This window comes from Rhamphochromis longiceps, linkage group LG5, assembly GCF_057381845.1.
Source record: "Rhamphochromis longiceps isolate RC_006_pf linkage group LG5, R_longiceps_female_GT1.1, whole genome shotgun sequence".
NCBI lineage: Eukaryota > Metazoa > Chordata > Actinopteri > Cichliformes > Cichlidae > Rhamphochromis > Rhamphochromis longiceps.
In genome coordinates, this window is record NC_140561.1 from 40,661,633 (window position 1) to 40,688,932 (window position 27,300).

At 44.6% G+C, this 27,300-nt stretch overlaps 1 protein-coding gene across 4 annotated transcripts in view; it reads right to left on the reverse strand.

Moving 5' to 3' along the window:
• The window catches only part of pcbp4 (poly(rC) binding protein 4), a 204,873-nt gene that overhangs the window by 55,928 nt on the left and 121,645 nt on the right, over positions 1-27,300 (reverse strand). For all 4 annotated transcript variants that reach the window (XM_085407699.1, XM_085407701.1, XM_085407698.1 and 1 more), the window contains 2 exons: positions 11,817-11,933; positions 1,165-1,296 (listed from right to left, as the gene is read on the reverse strand). In XM_085407699.1, the coding sequence (XP_085263825.1) occupies positions 1,165-1,296; positions 11,817-11,933 (249 nt within the window). The remainder of the gene's footprint in view (positions 1-1,164; positions 1,297-11,816; positions 11,934-27,300) is intronic.

Consider the following 27,300-nt stretch of genomic DNA (forward strand, 5'->3'; position numbering starts at 1 on the left):
TTATTGCACAAGGTTTCAGTCTGACAAGCATCCAGTCGGGGTCAAAGTTAGTATCTAAATATGGGAGCTCATGTTTGAGTCTTCCTGTCTGCTGGATTGATGTTTATGACCTTTGAGTCAAACTTGCACAGAAGCCAGTCACGGTATACTAAAATAACATTCATTTGCATTCTCTCCACTGTGCCCAGGTTGTAAACAGAGCTGCCCATTAAAGCCTGTTACAAACAGGGTCTGCTCTGTCAGACAAGCCCAAGCAGCTTCTGCTCAGTAAAATGCAGATTAACTTTCTGCTGGTTAAATCTCAAACAGACTATTAGAGACAGCGAGTCAGTTCCACGCCGGTGCTGGGTTTATATCCTAAATTAAACAGGACAAGACTCAACAGCTCCCTCTCTCTGACATCTGGGGTCATGGGTGACAGACTGAACGGGGCTTTTAGAGCTCAAAAATGTAAATTTTACTCGGTAAACATTTTTGTTAAGGATATCTTTATCATCAGATGTAGTTTTGTTTTTTGTATCTTCACAAGTTTTGATTAGAATAAAATAGCGTTCTGTGAGTAGAGCACCACGAACAACTTTCAGGCATTCACCATTTCATTGGAGATAATTTATCTGAATTTATCTTGCCAAAGGATATTAGCCAATCAGACTGCAGCAGACAGGGACAGAACCACCAACCTCCTGACTGCAGCCACAAAACTTTCATGGCTCTGTTCTGCGTCATCAGACGCTTCACAGTTCGTGTAAATGACACCGGACCTGATGTGAGGCACCAACCAAGCCCTTCATCTCACTACAGGACTTGGAGAGTCAAACCTTCTCTGGCATGAACATCAGCACAGAAACTGCAGGCTGGGAGCTTCACAGTGGGTTTCCATGGCCAGCAGCTCCTGTAGGCCTCATGTGTCGGTGGCCCAGCACTTATGCTCCCACAGTGTGTATGGATTTTTAAAAATCTAAAATAAAGTGTGTATTTTTTTTTCCAGAAGCAGGAGCCAATATTTAAGTCGTTTAGGTCTTTCATTCTTGTTCATCGAGCACTAGCTAATCAGCAGTTAATCAGCAGTAACTCATATCTGGTTTGATGTCTTCTTGGAAAGTGGAAAACGTTCCTGCAATGCCCGATTTTACGACAGAGACTTCATCTTGTCGAGCGGCTCACCTCTCTGATCTCCTTGATCTTAGACCCGCCTTTGCCGATGAGGGAACCGCACTGGCTCGCTGGGATGACCAACCGTAAAGTGACGGGAGGCTTGCTGGTCACCGTGCCGTTGGCTACCAAGGCCGTCAGGTCCTGAGATTAAGAGAAAAGAAACAGATGGATTTAGTCGTTAAAGGGCTCGAGGTATTTCCGTTCGATGGATACATCCATCAGTGTGCCTGGAGAACAGCATGCAGCTGCTGAGCTGCCTTCCACCGTCTGTCAGCGCGAGCCCTTTAACATCTGAGCTGTAGGAAAACAAAGGTCTTATTAAACAAACAGTATTTCTAATGTTTGCTTTTGAGCGTAGAATGAATGCAGCCCATTGGATATGCATACCAAAACATGTAAGCAAACAAAGATGATCAGAGATGAACCTTTTTATCCTTCCTAACCACGTCTCAGTCCTCGTATTGATTTATTTCTAAAGAGCTGGATTTCAGGAGTTAAGCTTTGGAACAGACGAGGCTGTTATGGCAGTTAGATCAGAGCTGGAGCTCCAGTTTCACTCAGCTTTTCATGACATCTGGTAAAAGGAATGACCCCCCCCCCCCCAAAAAAAAAAACAAACACCACTAAACATGTTTCTTGTCATTAAAAATATAAAAAGAAGCTTGACACACAAAAATAATCACTACTGAAACTTGTAGTGTTGAATAAATGAGACAGTGTTACTTCAGACTGGCTCTGCAGCTCTGTGGATAAACCCACATCAGCTGATCCCTCAGTGGCCTGAACCTGCTTTCTGCAAGCCACTTTGCAACCCACCTCCAGCACACCACTACTTCCACATCCAAAAATCTATTTAGTTACTTAGAAAATGAACAGATGTAAATTAAAATGATATGCCATGATTACTGAAGTACATTAAAGGTAATCTGTGGATTGCGTTGTCACAGCTGTAGTGGCACAGTACGTGAGATGCACTTCTGCATAGCACACATTTTTATGTAAGAGGCCATTTGCAAACAGAAGGCTCCTGACTGTTACGTTAGGACAGCACTGAACTCGCTCTCCAGTAGTTAAAGGAATGACGATTACCAAAACCTGAGGCTAAAGCAGCTTCAGAAAAATATTCAAGTCCAATGCAACCAAGATCTGCAATGAGACAAACGCTGGCAGCTCATGAAAGAAAAAACTGATTGTGATTTTCATCAGGAGGGGCTCAGAGTAGAGCTGCTACACCTACGGCCATCTGTGCGTCTCCTGAACTGCTTCCTCTGTGACTTAGACCATGATGAGTGGATGGATGGACCATGTGATAAATGCCCTAGTCATTCCTGTTTCAGATGACCCCGTATATCGTCATATCATGGCGAAATTAATCGTGAATTTAGTTGCTGCACTTGGTTATATGATAACCTTCCTGCTGTGTACCTACAGTGTCGGTCGGCTTGCTGATGTTAGCCCGTGGCTAGCTGTGGTCTCAGGCTTGTAAAGGAACACTGTGCCTCTAAGAGTTGCAACTATTCTCTTCAAACTGGCTCCAGTACAAACAACCAGGTGGTGCCAAACCTCTGCACAGTCTGTCTCCATGTAAGTGTATTATTTGCTTCTTTTGCAGCACAGACCAGCAAACCAAATTAATCTAATTTATGTAACTAAAAAAAAAAAAGTCTATTACTGGACATTTTTTAATGCTCATAATAAATATTTGCATTTAATGTCTGTGAGCTCAGTCTGTGAAAGGTTAGCGCTGATTGGAAAGACAACTTCCACACTTGTCTGTCATTCCTTTAATTCCGATGCAGATCACAGACTATATTTGCCCTGGTCAAACGTCTCTGTCTCCCCCTCTCTGCCACCGACTCCCCTCTCCGACTTTGACTTTCTCTGTTTATACTTCTGCCTTCCACACACACACACACACACACACACACACACACACACACACACACACACACACACACACACACACAGAGCGCTCTCTACTCCCAGTCAAGGTCCGTGAAGTTTGATGAATAGGCGGCATTCAAGTCGGGATAATAGCAGATCACGTTCCGTACGCTCTGATTGGTTTGGTTTCATTTCATCAAAAGCCAGCAGACGTTTAAAAGTGGGCTTTCTTTTCAACACAGTAACCACATTTTGTAAAAGAATTGCTACATTATCATTGGAAAAATTACTTCTTGTAACCCAGATTGTCAAACACAGGCTGGAAATTCTGTAGCTAATAAATTACAGTTCAGCTGAATCACTGCTGGTTTCCACTAGAGAAGCTAATAGGATTCCTTCCCAAGGTCTCCAGCCTCGAAATACATCCTAGAAACATATGCAATCACACGCAACAGTTAAACAAGAAAATGTAAAGCTATAAATAAAGTCGTTCTAAAACAAGCTGCTGGAAGTTATTCACTGAGATGGATTTGCACATTTTGTAAAGGTCACGATTTGATCTGACTGCTGATTTGAAGACAATTTTACTCAAAATGAGCAAAACATTTCTTTTTGTCTTTTAATTGACGTGTTTATAAGCTCGACTAATCTTTCAGATGATTTGTTTCATCCAGCGTCCGATGAATGCGCTTCGTCCGCGTTTGCTTCATCTTTCCAGAAGCTCTCATGTGTGCGTTTGAAGACTTCCCAGAAATATTTGAATCTTTCTGCCAATCACAGTGAAGCAGTGCACCTCTAGGCTCTGTGCTTTCTGTATATATCTGGTATATTGTTATTATAATGGTTGCACTTGGCAGGCTTTACACAGTCTGACCGGCCTGATGTGGATGTGAGTGTAAGCTCCTGATTTCCAGTCCTCTGCTCAGACTTCAGTTGTGAAATCAAAATATTATCACATTAAAAAAGTTAAAGCGCATCTGGGTGGTGCCTCAGGTCTCCTTTAAATAAATGAAAGTAAAACATATAGAGCTCGTGTGGGGTGAAAATCTTGACAGTTTGCACTCCAGAACCAGACCATATCTGTTAGAATAACACAAGTCATCTCCATCTGTGAAGCCTGCATGTAGCACATGCACCGATAACGCTGCCTGGTACAACCATGACTACAATCGATGCTGCACTCTTTAGCTCCTCTCTTGCATCAGATGCAGCTGAGGTTTTTGGAACAGGTCCAGTAATATCACTGACTTGTTGCTATGACTTGTTATTCCATCTTACCCAGAGTTATTGTATTTCCATATTCACCCAGCCTTATAGTGAATTCATCGGCCCCGGGGTCTCCACTCTGCTCTTACACTTCTGCAGCTGCTTCTGACAAAATCTGATGATGTTCTTTCAGGTGGAAATTAAGAAGCAGCCCGGGGCGACTCTGGCAGGCTTATTCGGAAATAGCCGAATTCTGTCAAGGCAGCAGACCACGTGTCGTCTAAAACACCGCACTGTGCAAAACTCTTGAGCCAGACGCAGACAATTCAGTTGAAATCAAACAGAAGCTGCAAAAAACCGTGTAGATCAGTAAAGGAGCGAGTAAATCTGACAGCTCAGGTGCGAGGCCAGGATTTATCCAGATAGAGCAGCGTTCATTACAAACAAGTCTGTCCTGTAAGTGTGGAGTCCACCCGTCACAGACGACCACCAAACTTTCTTTACTGTCAGATCCTGACCGATCCACTGTGGAAATGTGCTAATGGTTTTTTTCCCTGCATGCAAAGCTGCAGGTATTTATTCAAGAAAAGGAAAGTTTGTGACTCACAGCCACCTGTGGACAACAAACAAAAGGTTTCTGCAAACGCCTGAATTACACCCAGGGACGGGAAATGTTCTTTTCTACCTGAGCACACAAAACACATTATACAGCTTACCTCATTCATACTATTTCAATGTATTTATTTACTTATTATTTTTTCATACAAGCACTTTTTCTATGCTTTTTTTTTATCTAAGACTCACGCACATTTATACCCCGATGGATGCATCAGAGAGCAACTTGGGGTCAGCATCTTGCTTTAGGATATGTGGCGTGCACTCTTAGGAGATGACCTGATCTGCCTCCTGAACCAGACCGTGTGGCGGTGGCAGATTTCTGTGCTGTTTCGCTCCGTTTTCTTTGATGGCCCGAACATATCTGAGCAGTTCTTACTACACCTGCTCGCCCCTCGGCAGCCCCTGCCCGCTGCCCTCTTTGGTGAAGTCAGACTCTGATTATCTCTGGGCACAGTTGGTGGCTTCCCACAGTTGGAGGCGGCGACTCTGTTGTGTTTTGTACAGTTGGTAGGTGAGCTGCCATCTTTGTCTTTTATTAATGAGAAGAAGCAGTGTTCAGGAAACACGTTCAAATATTTTATTTTTCACAAGACTAAATACTTTTAACAGGTTAGAAAAGCTTTTACATCAGCTCATGACAACATTATGTTTGTTGTAATGTCAGGAAGTAATTATCTGTCATTTGTATTGAATCTGACTCTTTGAATGAAAGTCCAGGACAGTCTCAGGAGTGTTTCCCGCTCACCCATCCAGCCCTGAACTTCACAACTCTTCCACCTCCTAAACTGCTGTTAGAAAGGCTTCACTCATTCACTCACTTTTTAATTGCATCTCCTCTTTTCAGCAGCTCTTCCCAACTTTCTCCCCCTTTTCTCATTACATACTATCTCTGCGTATGGCAGCTTAAATCCTCCTTTTCTCTCTGTATTGCTCCTCCATCCTTTACCAAATCTCCCTCCGTCCCCTCGTTCTGTATGACTCTCCCTCTCCGACTTTAATTAACTCAGGTAATAAATAGCAGTCCAAATCACCTGGTCCTAATACGATTGGTTCAATCAATTAAGGCCGAGCTGCACTCGGAGCCTCGTTGCATGTGAAATGTAAATAACAGAGCGCCGTCTTGTCTGGGCTGCCCATCAGATGAACGTGGTCTGAATGAAATCACTCCAATCCCTCCTCTGCAGGAACACATATTTATTTATATCATCAAAAATCTCTTACAGAAGCCTTCGCTGCCTCTTCTCCTCCTTCTGTGCGCGCTCTCGCATGCAGAGCTGGTAATTGACAGCCAGCTCTGCATGCAGAAAGTGGTTCATGAAGCAGAAATGGGGTAAGGCACCAACGGTTTTGATCCCGGTTGGTTATTTTGGACACATGTTCCTTAAACCAGGAGGTTTTTCTTTGGAGATGAAGTTTGTTGTTCTTCCTGTTTGTCCTGATGCTCAGTGTAAAGGAGATGGTTTTTTAAATCCCTCCCTGATGTGTTTCATGAAGCTGAATTTCTGCGCTACATTTTTAGCCACATTTTAAAACAAATTGCAGTAGAAGGTTTCACATCCATAAACAAGTTCTAATAGTTCTCTCTGGATTATATTTGTCCTCCATTCTCAACTCTTCCATCTGTCCATCATCACAGACGTTCTTGTCATGGTCCTGGATCTTGGACTGAGGGTTTTTGAGTTTGGGGACTTGTTAAAGTAAACTCTTGACTGATGCTTATATTGTTAACTCCTTGGATTTTCCTTCGTATTTTTCCTTAACAATGAGCCTTTAGTTCCAAGTTCGGTTTCTCTGTGTTCGTTGTTGTGTGACTCTCTATCTGCCTCTGGTTTGGATGTTCTGGACTTTATCCTCACAGGAGCCAGGACCCCTCAGTGCCTTGCTTATGGGTTCTGGCTCCTGTGAGTCTTGTCAGAATGATACAACCAGCAATGGACCCAGCCCTCAGTAAGACTTTTGAATGGCGGTGGATGGCTCTCTCCTTTTTAAAGAGGACCGTTGAACTGAAGCCATGGCTCACCCCTGAGCGTGAGCCCATCTTCAGGCAAACTCGCCTGCCCATATGTGGCACGTTGTGGTCCTGGGGTCCCATGGCTCCTGGGCACCACATCCTCAGGTAAGTTTGGAGCCATTCGACTGCTGCAATGCATACTATATCCTCCAAATCATCACCCACTCCTAAGAGGAAGCACGGTCCCTGTAGATGCTGTTAATCACCGCCTCTGCAGTCACGTTTGATGGAGACATCAATGTTCGCCACCCTAGCCAGCTGCACATCAGTTCTCCTTGGCTGACACCTTCATTCCTGTCTTTAGGATGAAGGTCGCAGAGACCCAGCCTGTCTCTCCACCCAGGGATGACTCAGGCCACCAGGGGCCTCACCAGGGACTTGGGGGATACCGCCTGCTCCTTTAGAGGTGCTTCTCCCTGAACCTGAGCTAATTACAGGTCAGCTTCCCTGCACTTCACAACCCTGAGCCACCAGATCCTGTTCTTTGTGAACTAGCACCGCCAAATCCAAGCCCAGGAGCCCCGTGCAGCCTAAACATATTGCTTGGGATGGGCCCCATCTGGACCATCTGCCATCGACTAAGCTTCCCGAGGGGTCCCATGTCCTTCACTATCGGTGACCGCCTGCGAGGCCTCCGTCTCCACTGTTGCCTTTCCCCCTCTTAGGCTACCAGGTAGGCTCTGCCTCCTTGGCCACTGGTCCTCTACCTCCTCCACTATCCCATCTGGTCACCAGAGGCATCTTGCCTTCATCACCTTGTTTTCCAGTTCCATCTCCATTCCTGGGCAGCGTTTCCTGCTCCAGCCCCTTTCTCAGTACCATCTCTCAGCTCTGCCCCACCCCCTTCCCTGCTCTATGGACTCTCCTCCTCATTGGTTTTAATTTTCTATTTGTTTTTTACTTTTTAAAATCCTCTCTGCTCTTCTTTCTAATGCTGTGTTAATTTATCCGCACGTCTATAACGTTCATTTCTCTTTTCAGCATTTTTTAGCAATGGCATCTCACATTTAATATCCCAGTTTAACTACACACACGTCCATCAGCCATTCTAATTTTCTTTTACGTTCACATTCCTTTAATTTCTCTCTGTTCTGTGTTAGCAGAGGTGCACAGACATCTGCCTGAGGTGGTTCAACGCAATCTTGTGATATCAGGCTGCACGGCTGTGAAATACAGACCATCTTTCAGTATGAAACGGTTACACAACGAGCCCACTGAACCAAATGCTGTTTGTGTGTACACATGGGCAAGAAATCAACATTTTTCTGTCAGTTTTTTGTCTATAAACATCTCAGCGCATTAGTATCATGGGATATATCATATAATGTTGTAAGGGAACAGGAACAAAGCACTGGCACCCTGCAGCTTTGATCTGCTTTCTGGAAAAAACAAACCTTAAGTGCATTTTGGGTAAACTTTCAAGAGTCGGATCACTGAGGCAGCTGCTCAGAACAAATGATAGCATATGGTCTCATTACACCTACCGTTTGATACCAGGCTCATCTTCCTGCTGTGTGAAAACATATTTTTGAATTGAAGGAACTCTTCCCAAAGATCCAGAAATAACTAAGACATCCTCTATCCTGAGGTCAGGCCTAACCACTTCCTGCCTGCTCAGGCCTGGGTGATGAAGCCTGGTTTTTGGTCTCAGTTTGCAGCCCAGCCCTCCAGCATCATATTGTCCCTACGGCAGAGATGCTGCACGCCATGGGAAACACTCATCCCCTCAGAATGATGCTGGAGGCAGCGGGATGCCGTATTAGGTAACAACCGTCCCAGACACACACCTGAACCTGTGCAGGTCCTAAGACTAAGGCTGTGCATGATCTCCCCGATTACAGCCTTTATTTAATCCCTCGGTGACACTTTTCATGCCTCTTTCTTATATTCTCTGCTTTCCAGCTTCATTAATTCTTCATAGGACCCCCTCCTCCCTCATCTCTTTATCTCTTCCAATTCTTTTTTAAACCCTCTCTGCCCTCTCTCTCTCACTCCTTCCTCATTTCACAGCTTTTTAAAATCCCTTCAGCGACCCGTCCACCACTCTCTAAATCACCGTCCACTCTCTGCCCCGATCCTCCCCCCCATCCCATCTTGTTATCTTCCATTAGGATTGCTAAGATTTAAATACCATCTGCCTGGATTTAATTTCTCAGCTTGCGTCATGTCTGTCAGACATTTCATTTCTCTGCAGCCAAAACCACTCTGCCGTGAACCGGCACGCGTGCAGCCAAACTCATTTCCTTCGTCTTACACTGTATGCGTGTGTTTAATGGGAAACATTTCTACATTTGTGGCTGAAATATTTTCCCCTGAATTCAGTGCTTTGGTCTCCACTTGTTCTGTGTTTGATTGCACAGCGAGAGCTTGTAACCAATAACCCGACAGCCGGGCGCGGCTTGTTTGTCAGAGTTCGCTCCACATCTACATCAACAAGACGTTTTGCTTTTCTCCTGATGTCATCCACACCTTTGAAAATGCAGAGTAATTACAGACACTTCACTGATTCGGCCGCTTGGCTTAAACAAAATCTGAACACAGCACGACATTTAGCCTGGAGTGTTCCTGTTTCCACTACTTTAAACTCTGATCTTCAGTTAAGGAAAGATTTGATCTTGTGGCTGATTAAAGATGATTGTTCTTAAAATCAGCCAAACCCTGTTTTTAATGCCTTTTACAATTAGTTGTTTTTTTTGCCTTCAGGTTGTTTGACCAATGATTAGTCATAAATTATCCATCCATTCATTCGCTTCCGCTTATCCTTTTCAGGGTCGCGGGGGGCGCTGGAACCTATCCCAGCTGTCATAGGGCGAAAGGCGGGGTACACCCTGGACAGGTCGCCAGTCTGTCGCAGGGCCAACACACAGAGACAGACAACCATTCACACTCTCATTCACTCGCACATTCACACCTAGCGGCAATTTGGATTAATCAATTAACCTATCCCCACAAGCTGCATGTCTTTGGACGGTGGGAGGAAGCCGGAGTACCCGGAGGGAACCCACGCAAACACGGGGAGAACATGCAAACTCCACACAGAAAGACCCCGGCCTGATGGTGGAATTGAACTCAGGACCTTCTTGCTGTGCGGCAACAGTGCTAACCACCGTGCCACCGTGCTGCCTTAGTCATAAATTATGTCCTTAATAATGTTCAAACCCACAGAAATCAGACTGACAAACAACAGAAAATACATTTTATGCTGCAGAGTAATCGTTTGAGACCCATCACCACTTCACCTGCATCCTGTGGGGTTTAACAAACTGACCGGGAAGCCTGGCTCTGTGATTGGACATCACTGTTATCCATCATGGATAATGCTATCACCCTCTATAATGCAATACAGCTGTCAGACAGAGAGGCATCTGGCAGATATCTTCCTCGTCTGCAGGGCCTCTACCTCACAATACGAAGCACCTTCAATCAGCTGTTGCTGCGATTTGACGCTGTCTGAATAAAACGGAACGTTTTTATTCTTCATTTTTTTGATGTGTATGAACAGCTGTTTCTGCCATCTGACTATATGCAGTGATAAAGACCCAAAAACAGCACGATCAAATAACATACGTGTCTGCGCCAGTTCTTCCTCGTTGATAATCATCATCATCTCATTTAAAGGCCAAAATATTTGTGGATTACATTTTGCAGGCCTCAACTAAAGAAGGTAAATACACAGATGTTTAAAAATGTAATATATGTTTTATGTTTCCTGACTTCACCCACAGAAACATCTTTTATTCTGTTTAATGTGTCGCTGCCGTCACCTCCCTCGGCTGCTGTAACACAGCTAACAGGTCATGTTACAGTTAAATAAAACAGAGAATTTCAACACAAGGTTACCTTACCTTTCTTTTCTGTGTAACCTATTAGCAGTGGTGCTAAAGACGACTCACAGCACAGTACTTCACACCAACATCAAACTACGTCTTTTGCTGCTGGACTGATTGACTGAACCCAGCAGTGGCAGAAATTACATATTATGTTAATACCCGGACATTCATAAATGAGCTTTAAAAGCTCTTTTTGTAAAATCAAATAGACTCATGTAGGATTGGCCTCCCTCGGGGCGGGGAAATGAAGGCGGGGAGGAATGAATGACCTTCATGGACTCTTCTGTTAAAATATCCGACTTTAAAGCCTGGAACAACAAATAATCCTCCATGGATAGTTACTCCTTTATGATAACTCTGAAAGGTGCCAGGTGTGTCACGTGTGCTATGGAGTCACCTTGCTAACAAGCCAGCAAATGTTAGCATGTTAGCACGCCGCCTTTCCATCCAAATACGGTCTTCTAACCCCCAAAACATATCAAGGCGAAAATGAGAAAATGAGTGGGTGGCATCACAGCTGATACGCCCGATGCTGCACAGTCCGGTTTCACAGCAGCAGCTCTGTCCTTTCAGCTGATATTGCTTTAACACAATATAACGATGCCTTTGAGATGACATCATAGCTGAAGGCTTTAAACTCTTTTTACACTTTAAAAGCACAAGAAACTCACAGGAAAGACTGACCTAAATAAGCCTCTTGTTTTTTTATGTTTGGTGCACAGAGACAGGAGGATGCTGCCATGGCAACGTCTGCCTAACTTAGAACCAACAGTACATCAATAAATGTGAATGTTTCATTTGGTGACGATTAGCAGCAAAGTTTAAATGACAAGATAAGAACTTAAAGTTTGTCAAAGACAAATGGAGCAAACCCGGTAACCATGTCAGAAAACACGTAACTAACTACTGTGTGTGTGTGTGTGTGTGTGTGTGTGTGTGTGTGCATATGGGCTTGTACCAGTGTCTGTGAGGTCAGACAATCCCATTAGACATATCGTATAATAAATGGCTCCCTGCCAGGGAGCAGCCCCAGTGTAGAGGAAGTAAAGGTCACACACTTCAGTCAGAGCTGTGTGTGTGTGTGTGTGTGTGTGTGTGTGTCCAGTATCTACCTCCTCCAGTTTGAACGTGATCATGGTGAAGGCCCTGAACACACAGTCTGTCGGCCCTGTGATGGTGATGATCCTCTCTGGACAGGAACCCTCTGAGATGTTGATCCTTGCGCTGCTCTGTAGGTCCAGACAGAGGTGGAGGGGGAAGGGAGGGGGGAGGGAGGGAGGGATTGTGGGAAAATGTATTTTTGGGGGTGGGTGTGAGGAGGGGCCAAAAAGAAGGGGAAAGGGGAGGTAAGGAGTGGGAGAAAGGGAATGAGAGGATGATGGGAGGGAGGAGAATTTAGGAAAAACATTGGGAATGAGGGGAGGCAATTGGGCAGCAGAGAGGAGGTGAGTCGTGATGGGGGAGGAGAGGGAGATGGAGGTTAATGGAAAGAGGGTGGGGCAAAACAGAGGAGAGAGAAAACACATTAGTGGGGGGAAGGGACATGTGGGCCAAGACAGAGAAGAGGAGGAGAACCATTTTCGCCACTGCTCCTCGTTCCCTACGGGAGATTCACCTGTGATGCAGGAGAAGAGAGGGATTACAAGAAGGCTGGAAGAGGGAGGACAGGGGGAGGAGCGAGGGGAGGAGGAGGGGAGGCAAGCACATGAGAAGACCAGCGTACAGTAAATTGAAGATTTCTAGGAAAGGGTGGGTAGGAGGAGGAGCAGAGGAGGAAATGAAAAGGGGTGAAGGAGAAGAGGGAGATTTAGATGATTTGATGAGGAAGAGGTGGGAGGAAGGTGAGATTCAAGCCCAGGAAATGGAGAGGAGAGAGTGTGGGTAGAGATTTATTAAAGGTAGAAGAGGAAGGGCAGGAGGTGGAAGAGGAGGACAGGAAAGTGAGGGACAGGATCAAAAGGAGAAGAGAGAGACAAGGCGGTGCAAATATTTGAGGAGAAATAAGAAGAGAAGTTGAAGATATAGAGAAGGTGCAGTAATAACCGTACGGGGGTGGATGGCGAGGGCAGGTGTCAGGAGGAAATTGGAGTGTGAGTTGGGGGAGTATAGATAAACAGAGACGATTAGAATCAGAGCCCGGTGCTGGGTTTGTGGGGGAAGAGGAATCAACGCCCTGAAACCAGAGTAAATTTTTAATGTTCTTCAGAATTAGAAAACTTCCTCTGTGCTCTTAGCTTAGGTCAATATAAAGATCGACGACATGAAAATCTTCACATCTCCATCGCTTCCACCTCAAACTCTTTTCTTGACCCAGCTTCAACAGTTCTTTCCCATATCTTCATGCTGCAGCTCTGTAGTTACAGCTCTGTTCTTCATCTGGACCAACTCCTATTCTGTTCTTCATCCTCTTCATAGCTGACCTCACTTCCTCCTCACTAATCCTCTGCACTTCCTGATTCACTAACTGTTCCCCATCCGTCCATCTTTCTCTTCGCCCGTCTCCATCTCCACTCTGCTGCACATCCTTTCCAGCGCGATTTCTCTGCCAATCAGTACAAATCATTTCCTCTGTTCTTTACATGTCACTAAAAGCCTTTTCCCGTGCCACTCTCTTTGCTGTACGCCCAGCCTCCCATTAACTCTTTAGATTGCACCTTCTGCATAAGCTCACCTGTCTGCACCTTGTTTTTGTCAGCCTTTGTTCCTCCCTCTTCTTGAATCACGTGTTATCAACTGTTAGCAGCAGGAATAAATGACAACCTGGAGAATCAGGGATGTGAAACTAAATGTTCATCAGTCTGTACATACACTGACCTCATTATCCACCATTAGAACAGGATACTGAAAAGGTGCCCTTTAATTAAAACACTCAAATATTTTTACATTTGAATTGAATTCTTTAATTTGTGTAAATAATGTTGTTCTTTTCTTCTGAATCCCATCTGATTACCTACACTTTAAATCAACTTACAAAAATATGCAGGTAAGAGTCTGGACTCTGTGTGTGTGTGTGTGTGTGTGTGTGTGTGTGTGTGTGTGTGTGTGTGTGTGTGTGTGTGTGTGTGTGTGTGTGTGTGTGTGTGTGTGTGTGTGTGTGAGAGAGAGACAGAGAGAGAGAGACAGCGTGTATTCATATCTTTGTGGGGACCCAAAATTGAAAGTTGAAGGTATTTTTGAGACTCAAAATGTGGTTTTAGTGTCAGGGTTACAGTTGGGTTATGGTTAGGGTCACTCAGCCAATGAAATGTCCCCACAAGATATGAATACCTGACTAAGAGAGAGAGAGAGAGAGAGAGAGGGGAGAGAGAGGGAGAGAGAGGGAGAGAGAGTCTTTCCCACATGTGACTCGTGTCTGTATCCGGGTCAGGATCCTGCCCTCACAGCTCTTCCTGCGTCATGCTGGAGCTGAAAGTGAAAGAGTGCATGTAGCACAGTGCTAACGATGACCTACATCCTTTCATCCGGCCTTTATTCACATTTCGACCATCACGTTTCTATTTTAATCTATTCTGGCCGACTGTTTCTCACTGTTACTTTTTTAATTAACTTTCTTCTTCACGTTCACGTCCACTTGATTCTTTAATTAAGTTGTCATTTCTTTTCTGTCAGATTAGTTAGGCGATTCTTTCCATCGAACCGCACCCACTGGGAACACTGGGCCCTCACTGGTCCTCACTGCTGTAAAGAACGTACGTGTAACGAACACACAACATTCACATAAACGTGTTTCAGTGTCGTGCGGTCATGAAACTAAATCAAATGTGCGCTAAACTAAATCCCTTTTTTTCACCATCCACCAAGAAATCGAGCTGTGGGGGTTATCCTCACAGAGAGGAAGTGCAGGAATCAGCTGTTCCACTCACAGCTGATCTCTCCATCACTGAACACACAGACAGACGCAGACAGACTGACGGACGCTCAGCTGTGTGTGTTTGATGTCAGCTCGCCACGAACCATCTCAGCGTACATCAGCTGTGCAACATTTTTTTCTGCATGTTTCGCAAGAAAAACACCTGCCACGTGTTGGGACTGTGCCGAGTGCATCTACAGCATGTCGACGCATGTGCAGCCACTATATCTTATATAATACTATACATGACTGACCTATTATTAGTTCTTAAAGAGCTTCCATGTGTGACGTGCAAACCAGTCCAAGCAGCAGCCTGACAGTGTACGAGAGCCCTGCGTGCAGGTACACGCCGAGCATGGAACAATGACAGCCGGTAGCTTCACAGATCTTTTAGTTTAAGCTTAAATACCTGAAACGTCAGTAATCTCAGCACTAACGCTAAGTGTAAAGTTGTTGGGCGTATCCCAAATGTTAGTGTGCAAACAGAAACATTATATTTGTCTGAACTGATCTATGTGCCGAAGCTGCGTTCAGGTCATAGCAGAGTTTTAAAAATGACTGTAAATGTTTAGTAGTGTGGGCTAACGGAGCAGTGAGGAGAGATCACTTCTCTCCTTCCACAGTCATGACTGAGCTGCACCTGGCTGGACAAACACCCGTCTGAGGTCACCTGCTCACGTTTTCTGCACATATGAGGAGAGAAATAAACCACGAGTCTGGCTCAACAAAGATTCTAAAGATTTTCAGGAGTTTCCAGAGGAGTCGTGTCACAGCAGCCCCTGATTTGCATAAAGTAGCTCAGGGCTCGACTTTATGCAAACAAGGATCGAGGGCCTCGACTCATCATCCACAACACAACACGTTGATATCAGAATGCTCTGAATGACTGAATACGTACACGATGAAAGAGTCTGTGGACACAAAAGTCACAGATACAAGTACGTTCTGGAACTCGTGGCACTGCAAAGCCCCAAAGTGCCATCAAAAATAAACTATTAAAGTACATTAACTACATATATATCTCCATATATATAGATATACACACACACACATATTTAAAAAACACTAAGAAGGAGCCTCTGAAAGTCAAACTGATTCCAGTTCAGCCGATCGCCCAGGCCATCTTCTCCTGCACTGAGCTAAAAAAGCTCACTCTGAGGGAGCTGCTCCTTCGTGCTGCTCGTCTCGCTCCTCACCTGACACAGCTGCCTTCAGACTTTGGAGACTGAAGACTGAAAACTAAAGCAGACGTAGTTCAGCTCCAGCTATCAGCAGCAGCAACAATAATTCACACAAAACCGAAGCTGAGATTCGCCCTCTGACATTCAGGTACTGAAAGTACAGCCCACCCTCATGGCGGAGCACAGGACAGTAACGAGCAGTCGATCCATTTGTCACAATGACACTGAAACTGAGTCTTACTAGAAAGAGTGTTTCGTGTCTGCAGCACTGCGGTTTAACAAATATACTTTGTTTACTGTGGTCTGAACCAGGTGAAACTCGGAGCTTTTTCCTGTGGTTTGGTTTCTTTTCATACAGAGAAAAATCCAAGTGAACTCCACAGCAAAAGTAAATCCAGGAAGAATTTGCTGTGTGGGAAAACTGGGAATTGTTAGGCTCATTTCGCGGCTAGCTGCTAGCCCGTACAGACCTTTGCACATCTGTAGTACCTTCTCTCATAACCACAAAGCATTTGTGGCTGCGGGACGTTTTTCAGCTCAAACTTGTAACGTACACCTGGTAGTTGGTTGGTTTGGGGGTCAGTCCGCACCATTAACGAACCACTCCGGACTTTGATTGGAACTGTACGTCCTCCACCTGCTGCTCAGGTCCACACTCGAGTGCGATTTGTTCATATCTGCACACGTGAGCCGTGCCGGGGGGGGAAACAGGCCAGACTTCGATTTAAACGCACTAAACAGCGCAGGTGTGAAAACGCCATTAGACTCTTAAGAGGAGACCTATCACCACGGTAACCATGAAAACTTTGAAACAAGTGGCAACTGTATGGGCTCAAAATGTGGTCATAAATATTTTGTACTTGTAAAAAAGATTTGTGTGTGGACTTAGCCAAAAACCCCTGCAAGTTACAACTACGAATTTTGACCCTATTTTTCTTCCTTTCATCTGATTGGTCAATGTCATGTCAATCACAAATGTAACAATCCAATCAGAGAACAGATGGGTTTGGCTGTCGAGGGGCGCTTTTTTTGAACTGCAGGTCTTTGAAGGGAATAAATGGCCTTTTACATGCCAACCCAGCGTTTTCCTTCATCACCACGAAGGAAAACAGTCTGTGGTCGTCCGAGTTTGGTGATTTTTATGTCACAGGTCTACGTGTTTAATACAGGGACTTCCACAGCCTTTTCAACAGCGCTGCGGACCGCGGGGTGGGGGCGGGCAGTGTTTTGGAAATGACAGTCTTCATTACAAAGCTTTCTTCGTTATGAATTAGCATACATGTTTTTATTGAACATTTGAAGAACCAGCAAAAAAAAACAGAAACTCTTGTAGAGGACATAAAGTCAGAGATAGAAAAGACAAGGAGCAGGTGCATCTAGTACAGGTAGAGCTGCTGCAAAAACCCACAGAGCCCAGCAGCCAGCAACAAATTCTGGATCCTTTGCTTTTAGTTAGCAGTTAGCATTAGCAGCACATCCTGCGTCCGATGTGAAAGGACTTTTATGCTGCGCACTGTGACGTACAGCAATGGTCCTGGGTCAGCCCTGACTTTGTGTTAAACTAATCCTAAAGTAATAATGTATTTCTAACCACTGATATAGCACAACTTTATCCTTTCAACAGCTGCTGAAAGTTAGGGGACCTAGCTGCTATCGGATATTTATATAGCGATCCTCCAGCTTCAAACGGTATCACCCTTCAAGGACCTGCAGTTCAAAAAAGCGCCCCTCCGACAGCCAAACCCATCTGTCCTCTGATTGGATTGTTACATTTGTGATTGACATGACATTGACCAATCAGATGAAAGGAAGAAAAATAGGGTCAAAATCCGTACTTGTAACTTGCAGGGTTTTTTTCTAAGTCCACACACAAATCTTTTTTACAAGTACAAAATATTTATGACCACATTTTGAGCCCATACAACTGTTCTAACCGACCAGTGTTGTGTTACTGTAACAAATATACAAACGTCATCGGTGGCACAGCGGTTAGAGCTGTCACCTCACATCCACAGGCCCAGTGGGCTCTGTGTGGAGCTGGGTACGACCTCCCACAGCCTGTTAGGTTAATTATTGATTCTACACCGAAGAGGACCACAGGCATGTTTGTCTGTGTTAGTCCTGCGATGGACTGTTCTCCTGTCCAGGCTCGACCCGCCTCTCCTCCTTACAAACAGCTGGCCAGCTGTTTGTTGTTTTCTCAGGACCTTTGGATCAGACCTGCTTTGTACAGGAGCATCAGAGGTTCAACGCTGCAGTAAAACAGTCACTTTACTGCATTCAGACAATCTCTCCACGGCGGCCCCAGTTGGCACAGTCTGTGTGAAGATCGTGGAAGAAATGAAGCTCAGACTTGTCTACTCATCGATTCTGACAGCAGCAATCTTCAGTAACGAGTGAGAAGCAGCAGCACAAGACTGACGGCTGCCGTCTCTCTGTGAACGTGCACGTGTCAGAAACACGAGGCTCTTCCACGCCGGCGTCTTCCACACCACAGTCCCTTTCTGTAGTTGCTTTACTGTCTTGCACTGATTTGCATGACGCGATTTGCATGAACTGAGAAAAGAAGTTTCACGTCAAGCCGCCCTCCGCGGTGCCCGCGTCTGTGATGAAGTGCCGTTTGCTGCGGCTCACGTGCTGCTGCTTTGGGTGAAAGTGTGCGAGTGCGCATTTCATTTAGTGTGTTGTTTATCAGTTAGATCCCCCCCCCCGTATCCTCAGCAGACTGCAGGCTCCTCTCATTGTTATGAAAATAGAACAAATATTCTCTGGGTGCGAGTGTGTGCTTCTGCGAGTGTGTGCTTCTGTGAGTGTGTGCTTCTGTGAGTGTGCACATGCACAGCTATTGGTAATAAAGCAATGATGGAATAATTCTCTCCCACTCTCACACCGTTTATTATCTCAATAAAAATACATTAGCTGCCGTCTCCCTCTCCTCAGTCTGTTTGTCTCTCACCCACCTCCATCCTTCTATCCTTTGCTTTTTATCCTCCAACTACAAGCAGCCCCTTCTCCCCCTCCTCCAAGATTGCCCCCTTATCATTCATCCCTCCACCCGTTATCCCCTCTTTCATCCATCTCCCTTTCTTTTATCCTTTCATCTAATCAGCATCGGGAATTTATCGATACCTCCTCCCCTCCATCTGCCTCACGGAGTTGCAGTCCTCTCCATCCATCACATCGGTATCCTCCTGCTTAACCCCGATCCTATCAGTTACCCTCTCTAACCTCCCTTTGGCCTCTTTATCTTTTCCTTCATCCCTTTGTTCCCTCTCTCTATCAAAACGTAGCTGAGCTGTTTGGAGGACCTGAGTTTCCCTGAGTGAGACATTATGACTGTTACCGCTCAAGCTTACAGCTAATCGCAGCTGCAGCTCCACGTTTAAGGCAGGATGTTGGCATTTCTCATCTTCACCAGAATCCAAATAAAATCAACAGCCATTAGCATCACCGGCGTACCTGCCCAGTCTATTAGCCACATGCTACATTGGTGTATTTTGGCACCACAGGTTTCCTGTTAGAAGATTTTTCATTTTGGTGCAACCCTAAACTGTGCATGAACTACCAATGACCTCACTGATATTAGAGTTTAAACCCAACTCTTTATGTCGAGGAAAGAAAAGCATCTTTCTTAATCACAATATTTCCCAGTGTGTGTTCGTTAGGCTGATTATTTTTTGTCCCCTGACAAATTAGTAGAACTAAAAGTCCTGATAGCTCAGGGTTAGGGTTTAATATAACAGTGTTACAAATGCCCTGGTCATAAAGTGAAACGAGCACACTTTACACCACAAACCAAACAAATTACCACAGTGAAAGCTGCTTCTTCTTCATTCTCTCACAGACCCTCTTTTGGTTTATCTTCATCTCTAACCTTCATCAGAACAGCTGATCCCGTCACAGGAACCAGGAGAGCTGAACGCATGTTCCTTAAATCTTTACACCAGCTTCCTCTGAATGTAAGAACTGAAAAACCGATGAGCTGCTGCTGGTGTATAACTCAAACAGACTCGTAGGTCGTCAGGAAGTGGTCAGCTGGTGGTACCGTGAGTCTGATCCAAACACAGCGATGATACTCTGAAAGGTCCGATTAACTGATTGGTTTATTTTTTGATACGGGGTTTACAAAACTGTAAGATAAAAAATCAACTGAAATGAAAAGAGATGCTACGAGATATGATGGAAAAGTTCCTGTTTGTTTTTTTTCTAGTGCTTTCCCGCATCTCAGAGACGAGGAGGAATACGAGTCGACTCGTAAACTGACAACTTTGCGTTCATGTTCAGGTCACAGAGAAACTGGGGAGTGATGAGCTCACTGGTGGATGCTGGGGCTGGTGGAGGGGTTGAAAGAGCAGAAGCGCTGACATATCCGAGGGGGATGAGGGGAATTCTGCAGCACAAAGGTGTGCATGAACCTCAAACTTATTAAATGAATGCAACCTCAGACCTCTCTGTGCACGTGCCTGCTTCACAACAGAACTAACATATACGAGCACATTCAAGGAGATAAAAATAAAATATTATACTGGCAGAAACAGAAGAAAGCATGCAGCGGTGTTTCTGGACTCATCTCCACTGAAGCTAAATCACACACACCTTTGAACATGCACGTTCTCCCACTAGTGGGAATCTGGGCTGTCATTATTTTCCAGATCTTTCTATTTTTATTTTTTCACCCTTCCACCCATCTTCCTCACCCCTCTCCATCTCCTCCTCCTCACCCCTCATTCCTCCCCCTCCAGTCATAATAAGTGCAGCAGTGCGCCGTCTTGCTGTTGCAGCGTGGGACGGCTGTCTTCATTACTCTTCATTTGGAGCAGAGGAAGGATGGACAGCCATGTCATTCAACTGGATTAGTCTGCTCTGTTCTGCTTTATCAGGGAGGCATGCTCGCAGCATGTGAGCATCTGTGTGTGATAAAGGACAGGCTGTGTGTACTCGCGCGTTTGCATGCATGTCTAGGTATGTGTATGTTTGTGTGTGAAGCCATGATGAAGAGCAGCAGCCTGACATTAATGCTTTCACTGACATGATGAAAAGGGACTTCTTGCATGCAGAGTCGTCTCCGTCTGTGCCAGAAACCTCTTCACAAACACGCGATGTGTAAAAATGTAGCCTTGATACACTAGATTTCATACAGACTTCATCAGCACAAATGTACGACGGGCTGAGTGTGTTTGTGATCTGTCAGTTTGCATATACAGTGACTGAGAGTGAGGCAGCCGGTCAGGCAGTGAAAAAGAGTAATGAGAGGAAAACAGAGCTTGAATCCAGCCTAACTCTGTGTGGTTTGTCCTTGAGAGGCAAATATGGATGTAAATATTCATGCTTTCTCTTCCTTGCTCTGAGTTCCACCTTCAGACAGAAATGCTCCAGAACAACAATCAGATTTCTTTTCTCCTCATCTGCATCACTTTTCTGTCTTTTGTCCTTCAATCCTTCTGCAAAAGGTCAAATTAGGGGTCATCAAGTTTTATTTTGAATTTGAACTTTCATTTGTTGCTTAAATGCTGTTTTATTTTCACTTTGAGTACTTTTATTTTGAAAGGTTTCTCTAGGGCAGGGCTCTCCATGTTACTGCTGTTACACCTTTAACAGGTGATGCATGTTGGCAGTCCTGAACCTCTGTATTGTCATTAGTAATGATTCATTGATGGTGCATTTCTATCTAGTCTTTATTCATCTTTGCACATGTATGAATAGAATGAATCTAACATGCAGGTCTTTGGAAAAAAGACGATTTGAATCCCAAACCTTCTAACCGCTGCACCATCGTGTCAACAGTATACTAAATATATACAGACATACTGGACCTGGTCTTTTCCATTAAGTTAACAGAGTGAAGGAGCTGTGTTTCTGTCGATGAGCAGTGCGATGCATTGATCTTCTTATAGTGTGCCCACGTTTGGATCCAGTTTCTACAAAGTGTTTTGTAACGACACGCACTGGCCCCTTTAGAGACTCCCGACTCTCTTCAGTCTGAGCGAGGCTCTGTTTGCTCTCCTCCTTTTCCTCTGATGCCACGTTTCCCACAAGAATCGTTAGTCAGCATTGTTCTGCCAGAAACTCCAGGCACAGCCACATTTCAGCCATATTTGGCTGCAGGTTGTTTCAGCCAAACAAGCGGCTGATCAGTCAGTCAAACTCACATTAGTGTTGTCTGAGCACTGCTCGAGCGAGTGTGACCTTTGTACAGAGTTAACATGGTAAATGCCACTAATGCGCTTCAGGCTGCTGCGTGTTGTTTTTCTAATCTGCTCTCTGGTTTTTGCATCATGCTGCATCTAAAAAAGAAAATATATCTGTAATTGATTACAAAGCCGAGTACCCATTCTGGGGCATGTTGAGCATCAGCACCATGGACAGAGCACCTCCTGCAGCATGATTTCATCACTTTTTCCTGCTCTTACTCATTATTAGATCAAACAATGCCCAAATGCCTTGTGTTTGCCTCATTCATCCTTTTCCTCAGAATGAAGCCTATAATTGTTCTATATATATCTCTAAAGGAACAGCTGTTAGTTTCTTTATCTCACAGAAATATCATGATGTAATTCAAGATTTCGTCAAGAATGTAGCTGTTATATTAGGGATGATGACAGATTAAACAAAAACCATTCGTCCATCCATCCATGTCCAGGATGCACAGAGTTAGAACTGCCCAGCCCTCCCACTTCCTGCCCACCTACTTTAGCTCCTCTGGGAGGCGCTCTCCAAAACAGCCAGGATGCTGACTGCACTCCAGCACAAACACAAGAAGCAAAGGCACGAGTGCTCGGGTTATATGCAAGTATTAAATATTATCATATGCATAGCCTGTTTTGCATAAAAGAATTTTCATCATCTCTTTTTCGCCTAAATTCACATTTTATTTTTGTGACATTTCACAAGTTAACTTAAAATTCCCCCGACACATAAATGAAAACTCTGCCCCCCCTCCTGCTCCCTCCCCCGTTTCTCGCCGGAGTCTTGATTCATGTGCAGTCATCTTCAAACCATTTCTCCTAACACACACTTTTCTAAAATCATTTCTCCCTCCAGAACAGATTTGTGGGTTAATATTTTACATTTTTCCAGACAAGCAGGGGACTGACTGAGTTCATGTAGACTCATTAAACTCCAGAAACATATTGTCGAAAAACACCGCAAGGTGTTGTGTGACCTAATTTGAAGCTCACTCTGTAGTTAAAGAGAATCTCAGTGTGATCATTTCTCACATAGTTCAGTCTGCGAGCTGCTGCTGATGAACCGACAGAGAAGCTTTTATTTTGCAGGGACTCGGGAGAGCTGTTCAACATGACGGTGAGGATTCAGGGACATAAAAACTCATCCTTGTTTCTCCAGTGTAATATATGAGGCAGACACACACACACACACACACACACACACACACACACACACACACACACACACACACACACACACACACACACACACACACACACGTGTATTTATATCCTTGTGGGGACATCTAATTGACATAATGCTTTCCCTAGCCCCTTACCCCAAACCTAACCATAACCTGTAACCCTGACACTGAAACCACATTTATAGGTAAACTTCCATCTTTGGTCCCCACAAAGCTATGAATACACGCTCACACAGGTACTTCTCTCCGAGTCTTGTTTGCTCACGGATCATCTTCACAGCATCTCTCCTAGGAGGATCTTGGCATCTTTGTTCACTTATGCTCCTCCCCTTTGTGAGTGTGGACGCTTCATCTCTTTGCTCTTGAATGCTTTGCTTCTTATATTGATTTTTATGCTGATTTTTTCCCTTTTTTCCGTGTGAGCTTACCTGCGATAACTTCTGGACACTTATAGATCATTAGGACTAGAGTGTTCTTAACAGAAACAGCAACATTTTATAGTGACCTTATCCTCAGCGCTCCGTGTGTCTGTGGCCTAGACACAGCTGAAGCCTGATTACAGCGTCTGGGCACCGAGCAGCCTCAATAGCCTGGAAAGGTGCTAACCGCTAGGCTAACTAGCAACAAGATGCCTTCCCTCTCCACAGATGACTACCACAGCCTCCTGCAGAAGATTGCAGTACTGGAGACAAAAATTCATCGCTTAGAAGTAAACGTGGAGGTAAATGGACTGTGTGGAAATGAAACAACCTTGCCTTTGATTCAAAACAATGGCGATGAGCAAGCTAGTACACAGCTAAGGAGCACAGATAACATGACCAAGAAAGTAGACTCTGTGCATTATTATAAATCCTCAAGTGATAATCCCCCCTTGGACTGTCTTGGTGCAAAACCAAGACATAAATCATGTCTCCTGGAAGGGGGAGGACGTATCACAGGCAGGGCACAGCGAGCTGAAATCTCTGAAACCGACTGGCCTTCACTTCCTACGAGACAGAGAAGCTCTTCTACCCCTGTATACGGGAGGAAACAGGACTGGACAACCGTGAATAGGAAGGTTAACAACAAACCTCCAAAACAACTGAATGTGAAACTGCAGAACAGATTTGCTCCACTATCAAAGGACCCTGGATCTATATCGGACAACCATCCATCTAAAAGCAGCGAAATAAGGTCTGAAAATCTGTTGAAAAGTGAAAGGCCACAGGGAAAGCTAAAGGCTAGGCCTGAAACTCTGATTGTGGGTGACTCTGCCGTAAAGGATGTACAAAGGATGTGCGGTAAGAACACTAAAGTCCTCTGCTTTCCTAACGATATGGTCAACAACCTGAAGGAGAGAATTCTTCAAATTGCAGATGAATATCCAACTGTGACAAACATTGTTCTGCATACAGGGTCAAACGATGTGTCCAAACAACAGTCGGAGGTTCTGAAACGGGACTTTACTGGATTATTAAATACTGTAAACTCTCTGAATGCAGCTGTATTCATCAGTGGACCTGTACCGCCGGTCAGAGGAGGAGACGAGAGATTCAGCAGGTTGTTTACACTGAATAAATGGCTTATATCAGCATGTGCTGACCACTCAGTGCATTTTATCGACAACTTTAATATTTTTTGGGAACGCAGGCATCTGTTCAAAGCAAATGGATTTAATTTTAACAAGTCAGGGGTGAAACTGTTCACCTCCAACTTGTTTTATTCCATACGTCATCCATCTGTGCTTGGTGCCAAGGCTGAGATAAACGAGGAGTTATCTCATAAAGAGGAACAAACAGTACTCCAAGAACAGACAAAGCCCAGCAGAAACCTTGAGGAGGAGCTCCATTTGCCCCCACCCGGGAAGAGCCTCAGAGAGGAGAGACATCTAAGGCAAGAAGAGGGGTCCCTATTTGCCTCCAACTCTCTCAACAACACCAACGACCAGGACCAGGGACCACGACCTTCCCCAGTCCCCCAAACCCCTGACAGGCCATCACCCTCCTCCCCCTCCCTTTCTCCCTCCTCCCCACACCTGAAATTCACTGAGGAGATGATGGAGCGGGTCAATGCTGGGCTCAGATCTACCCCCCGTCCCAATCCCTTTTTGTCCCCCATAAACCCCCCACCAGAGCGGCCAAAGGTTCGCCATCGAGCCCCACCCTCAACAGAGCAATCGAAGTCACATTGCCCAGCCTCGCCCCCCTTAGTTCCTCTTCATGCCCTGTCTCCACAGTCTGATGTGTGATGTGTGGAGGGTCCGGGCTGTGAGGATTATGGCAGTGATGACTTTTCCCAGGAGAAGCTGGGACCCTGTTTACTAGAAGGTTTTAAAATTTCTGTACTTTTAGGTGACAGGAGACATGTGGCCTGGTCAAAACACAGAGAGCTGCACTCTAAAAGATCTTTAAACATAGTAAACATACCTTGTGTGCCACAGACTGCTCCCAAACATGAGGGGACAAGTAATACCTCTAAAACACTTAAGTTGGCTTTATTAAACATTAGATCTCTAGCTGGGAAAACATTTTTAATTAATGATTTAATCACTGAGCACAGCCTTGATTTTATGTTTTTAACTGAAACTTGGTTGGACCAAAGTAACAGTGGAGCTGTTCTCATCGAGACGACCCCTCCTAACTACAGTTTTATCAGTGAGGTCAGGGCGAGCAGGAGAGGAGGAGGGGTTGCTGTCTTATTTAATGAATCATTTCAATGTAAGCAGCTATCTCCTGGAAGTTTTCAGTCTTTTGAATATGTGGCTTTACAGCTGAAGGCCCCATCCAAAGTTGTGTTTCTTAATGTTTACAGGCCTCCCAAATACTGCACAGACTTTTTTAATGACCTCAGTGAACTGCTGTCTGTGATCTGTGTTGATTTTGACTGTGTAATTATTGCTGGGGATTTTAACATTCATGTGGACAACCCTCAGGACAAAGGGACTAAAGACCTGAGTAACACTCTGGGCAACTTTGGGCTGACTCAGCATGTAACAGAGGCCACACATAATAGAGGACACACTCTTGACCTACTGATCTCCAAAGGCCTGAGCATTTCAAAGGTCACTGTGTCTGATGTGGGCCTGTCTGATCATTACTGTGTTTTCTTTGAAAGTAAAATCTCAGCCCACACAAATATATCAACAACAGTGATCACAAAACGGTGTATAACTGAACACAGTAGTGCAATTTTTAACCAGGTCTTCCCATTAACACCTGACCTGTCCAGAGGGTCAGTCAATGAGCTCGTCAATAGCTTCAATGCTAACATGTTAAATGTAATGGATACTATTGCTCCCATTAAGGTGAAGGTTATCTCTGGAAGGAAAAAGTCTCCATGGAGAAACTCCACACTGGTGAAAAAAGAAAAAAGAGAGTGTAGGAAAGCTGAGCGCAGATGGAGAAAAACAAACCTCCAGGTTCATTATGACATTTATAAAGAGAAACTTCACAATTATAATTTACAACTGAGGAGTGCAAGGAGGTCCTACTTCTCTGACATCATCACTAAAAACAGCCATAATGCTCGGGTCTTATTTTCTACAGTTGACAGGCTAACAAACCCCCCTGTGTCAGTGGCAGCTGAACTTCATTCGACCATGGCCTGCAATGACTTTGCCAAATTCTTCACTGAAAAAATCCAAAAAATTAGACAAGCAATTGGTACATCAACAGCAGATCCAGGATATATACTGTGTCCACCAAAAAACTGTTTAAACACCATGAAACAGTTTCAACCTATTAACAGCAAAGACCTGGAGGACATCTTAGGTCAACTGAACTCCTCCTCCTGCTGTTTAGATGTCCTGCCAACAAGTTTTTTCAAAAAGGTCTCAAAGACTTTAGAGTCAGACCTGTTACAGATCGTCAACTTTTCTTTATTATCAGGTGTGTTTCCAGAATCACTAAAAACTGCTGTAATCAAACCTATACTGAAAAAGGACAATCTTGACAAGACACAAATGAACAACTACAGGCCGATCTCAAATCTCCCGTTTTTAAGTAAGATCATTGAAAAAGCAGTTTCTCAACAGCTCAGTTACTTCTTAAAACAGAATAATTGCTACGATGCCTTCCAGTCAGGTTTTAGACAGAACCACAGCACTGAAACCACTCTGACCAAAGTCTTTAATGACATATGTCTGAATACAGACAGTGGAAAAATGTCAGTCCTAGTTTTACTGGATCTCAGTGCAGCATTTGATACAGTTGACCACA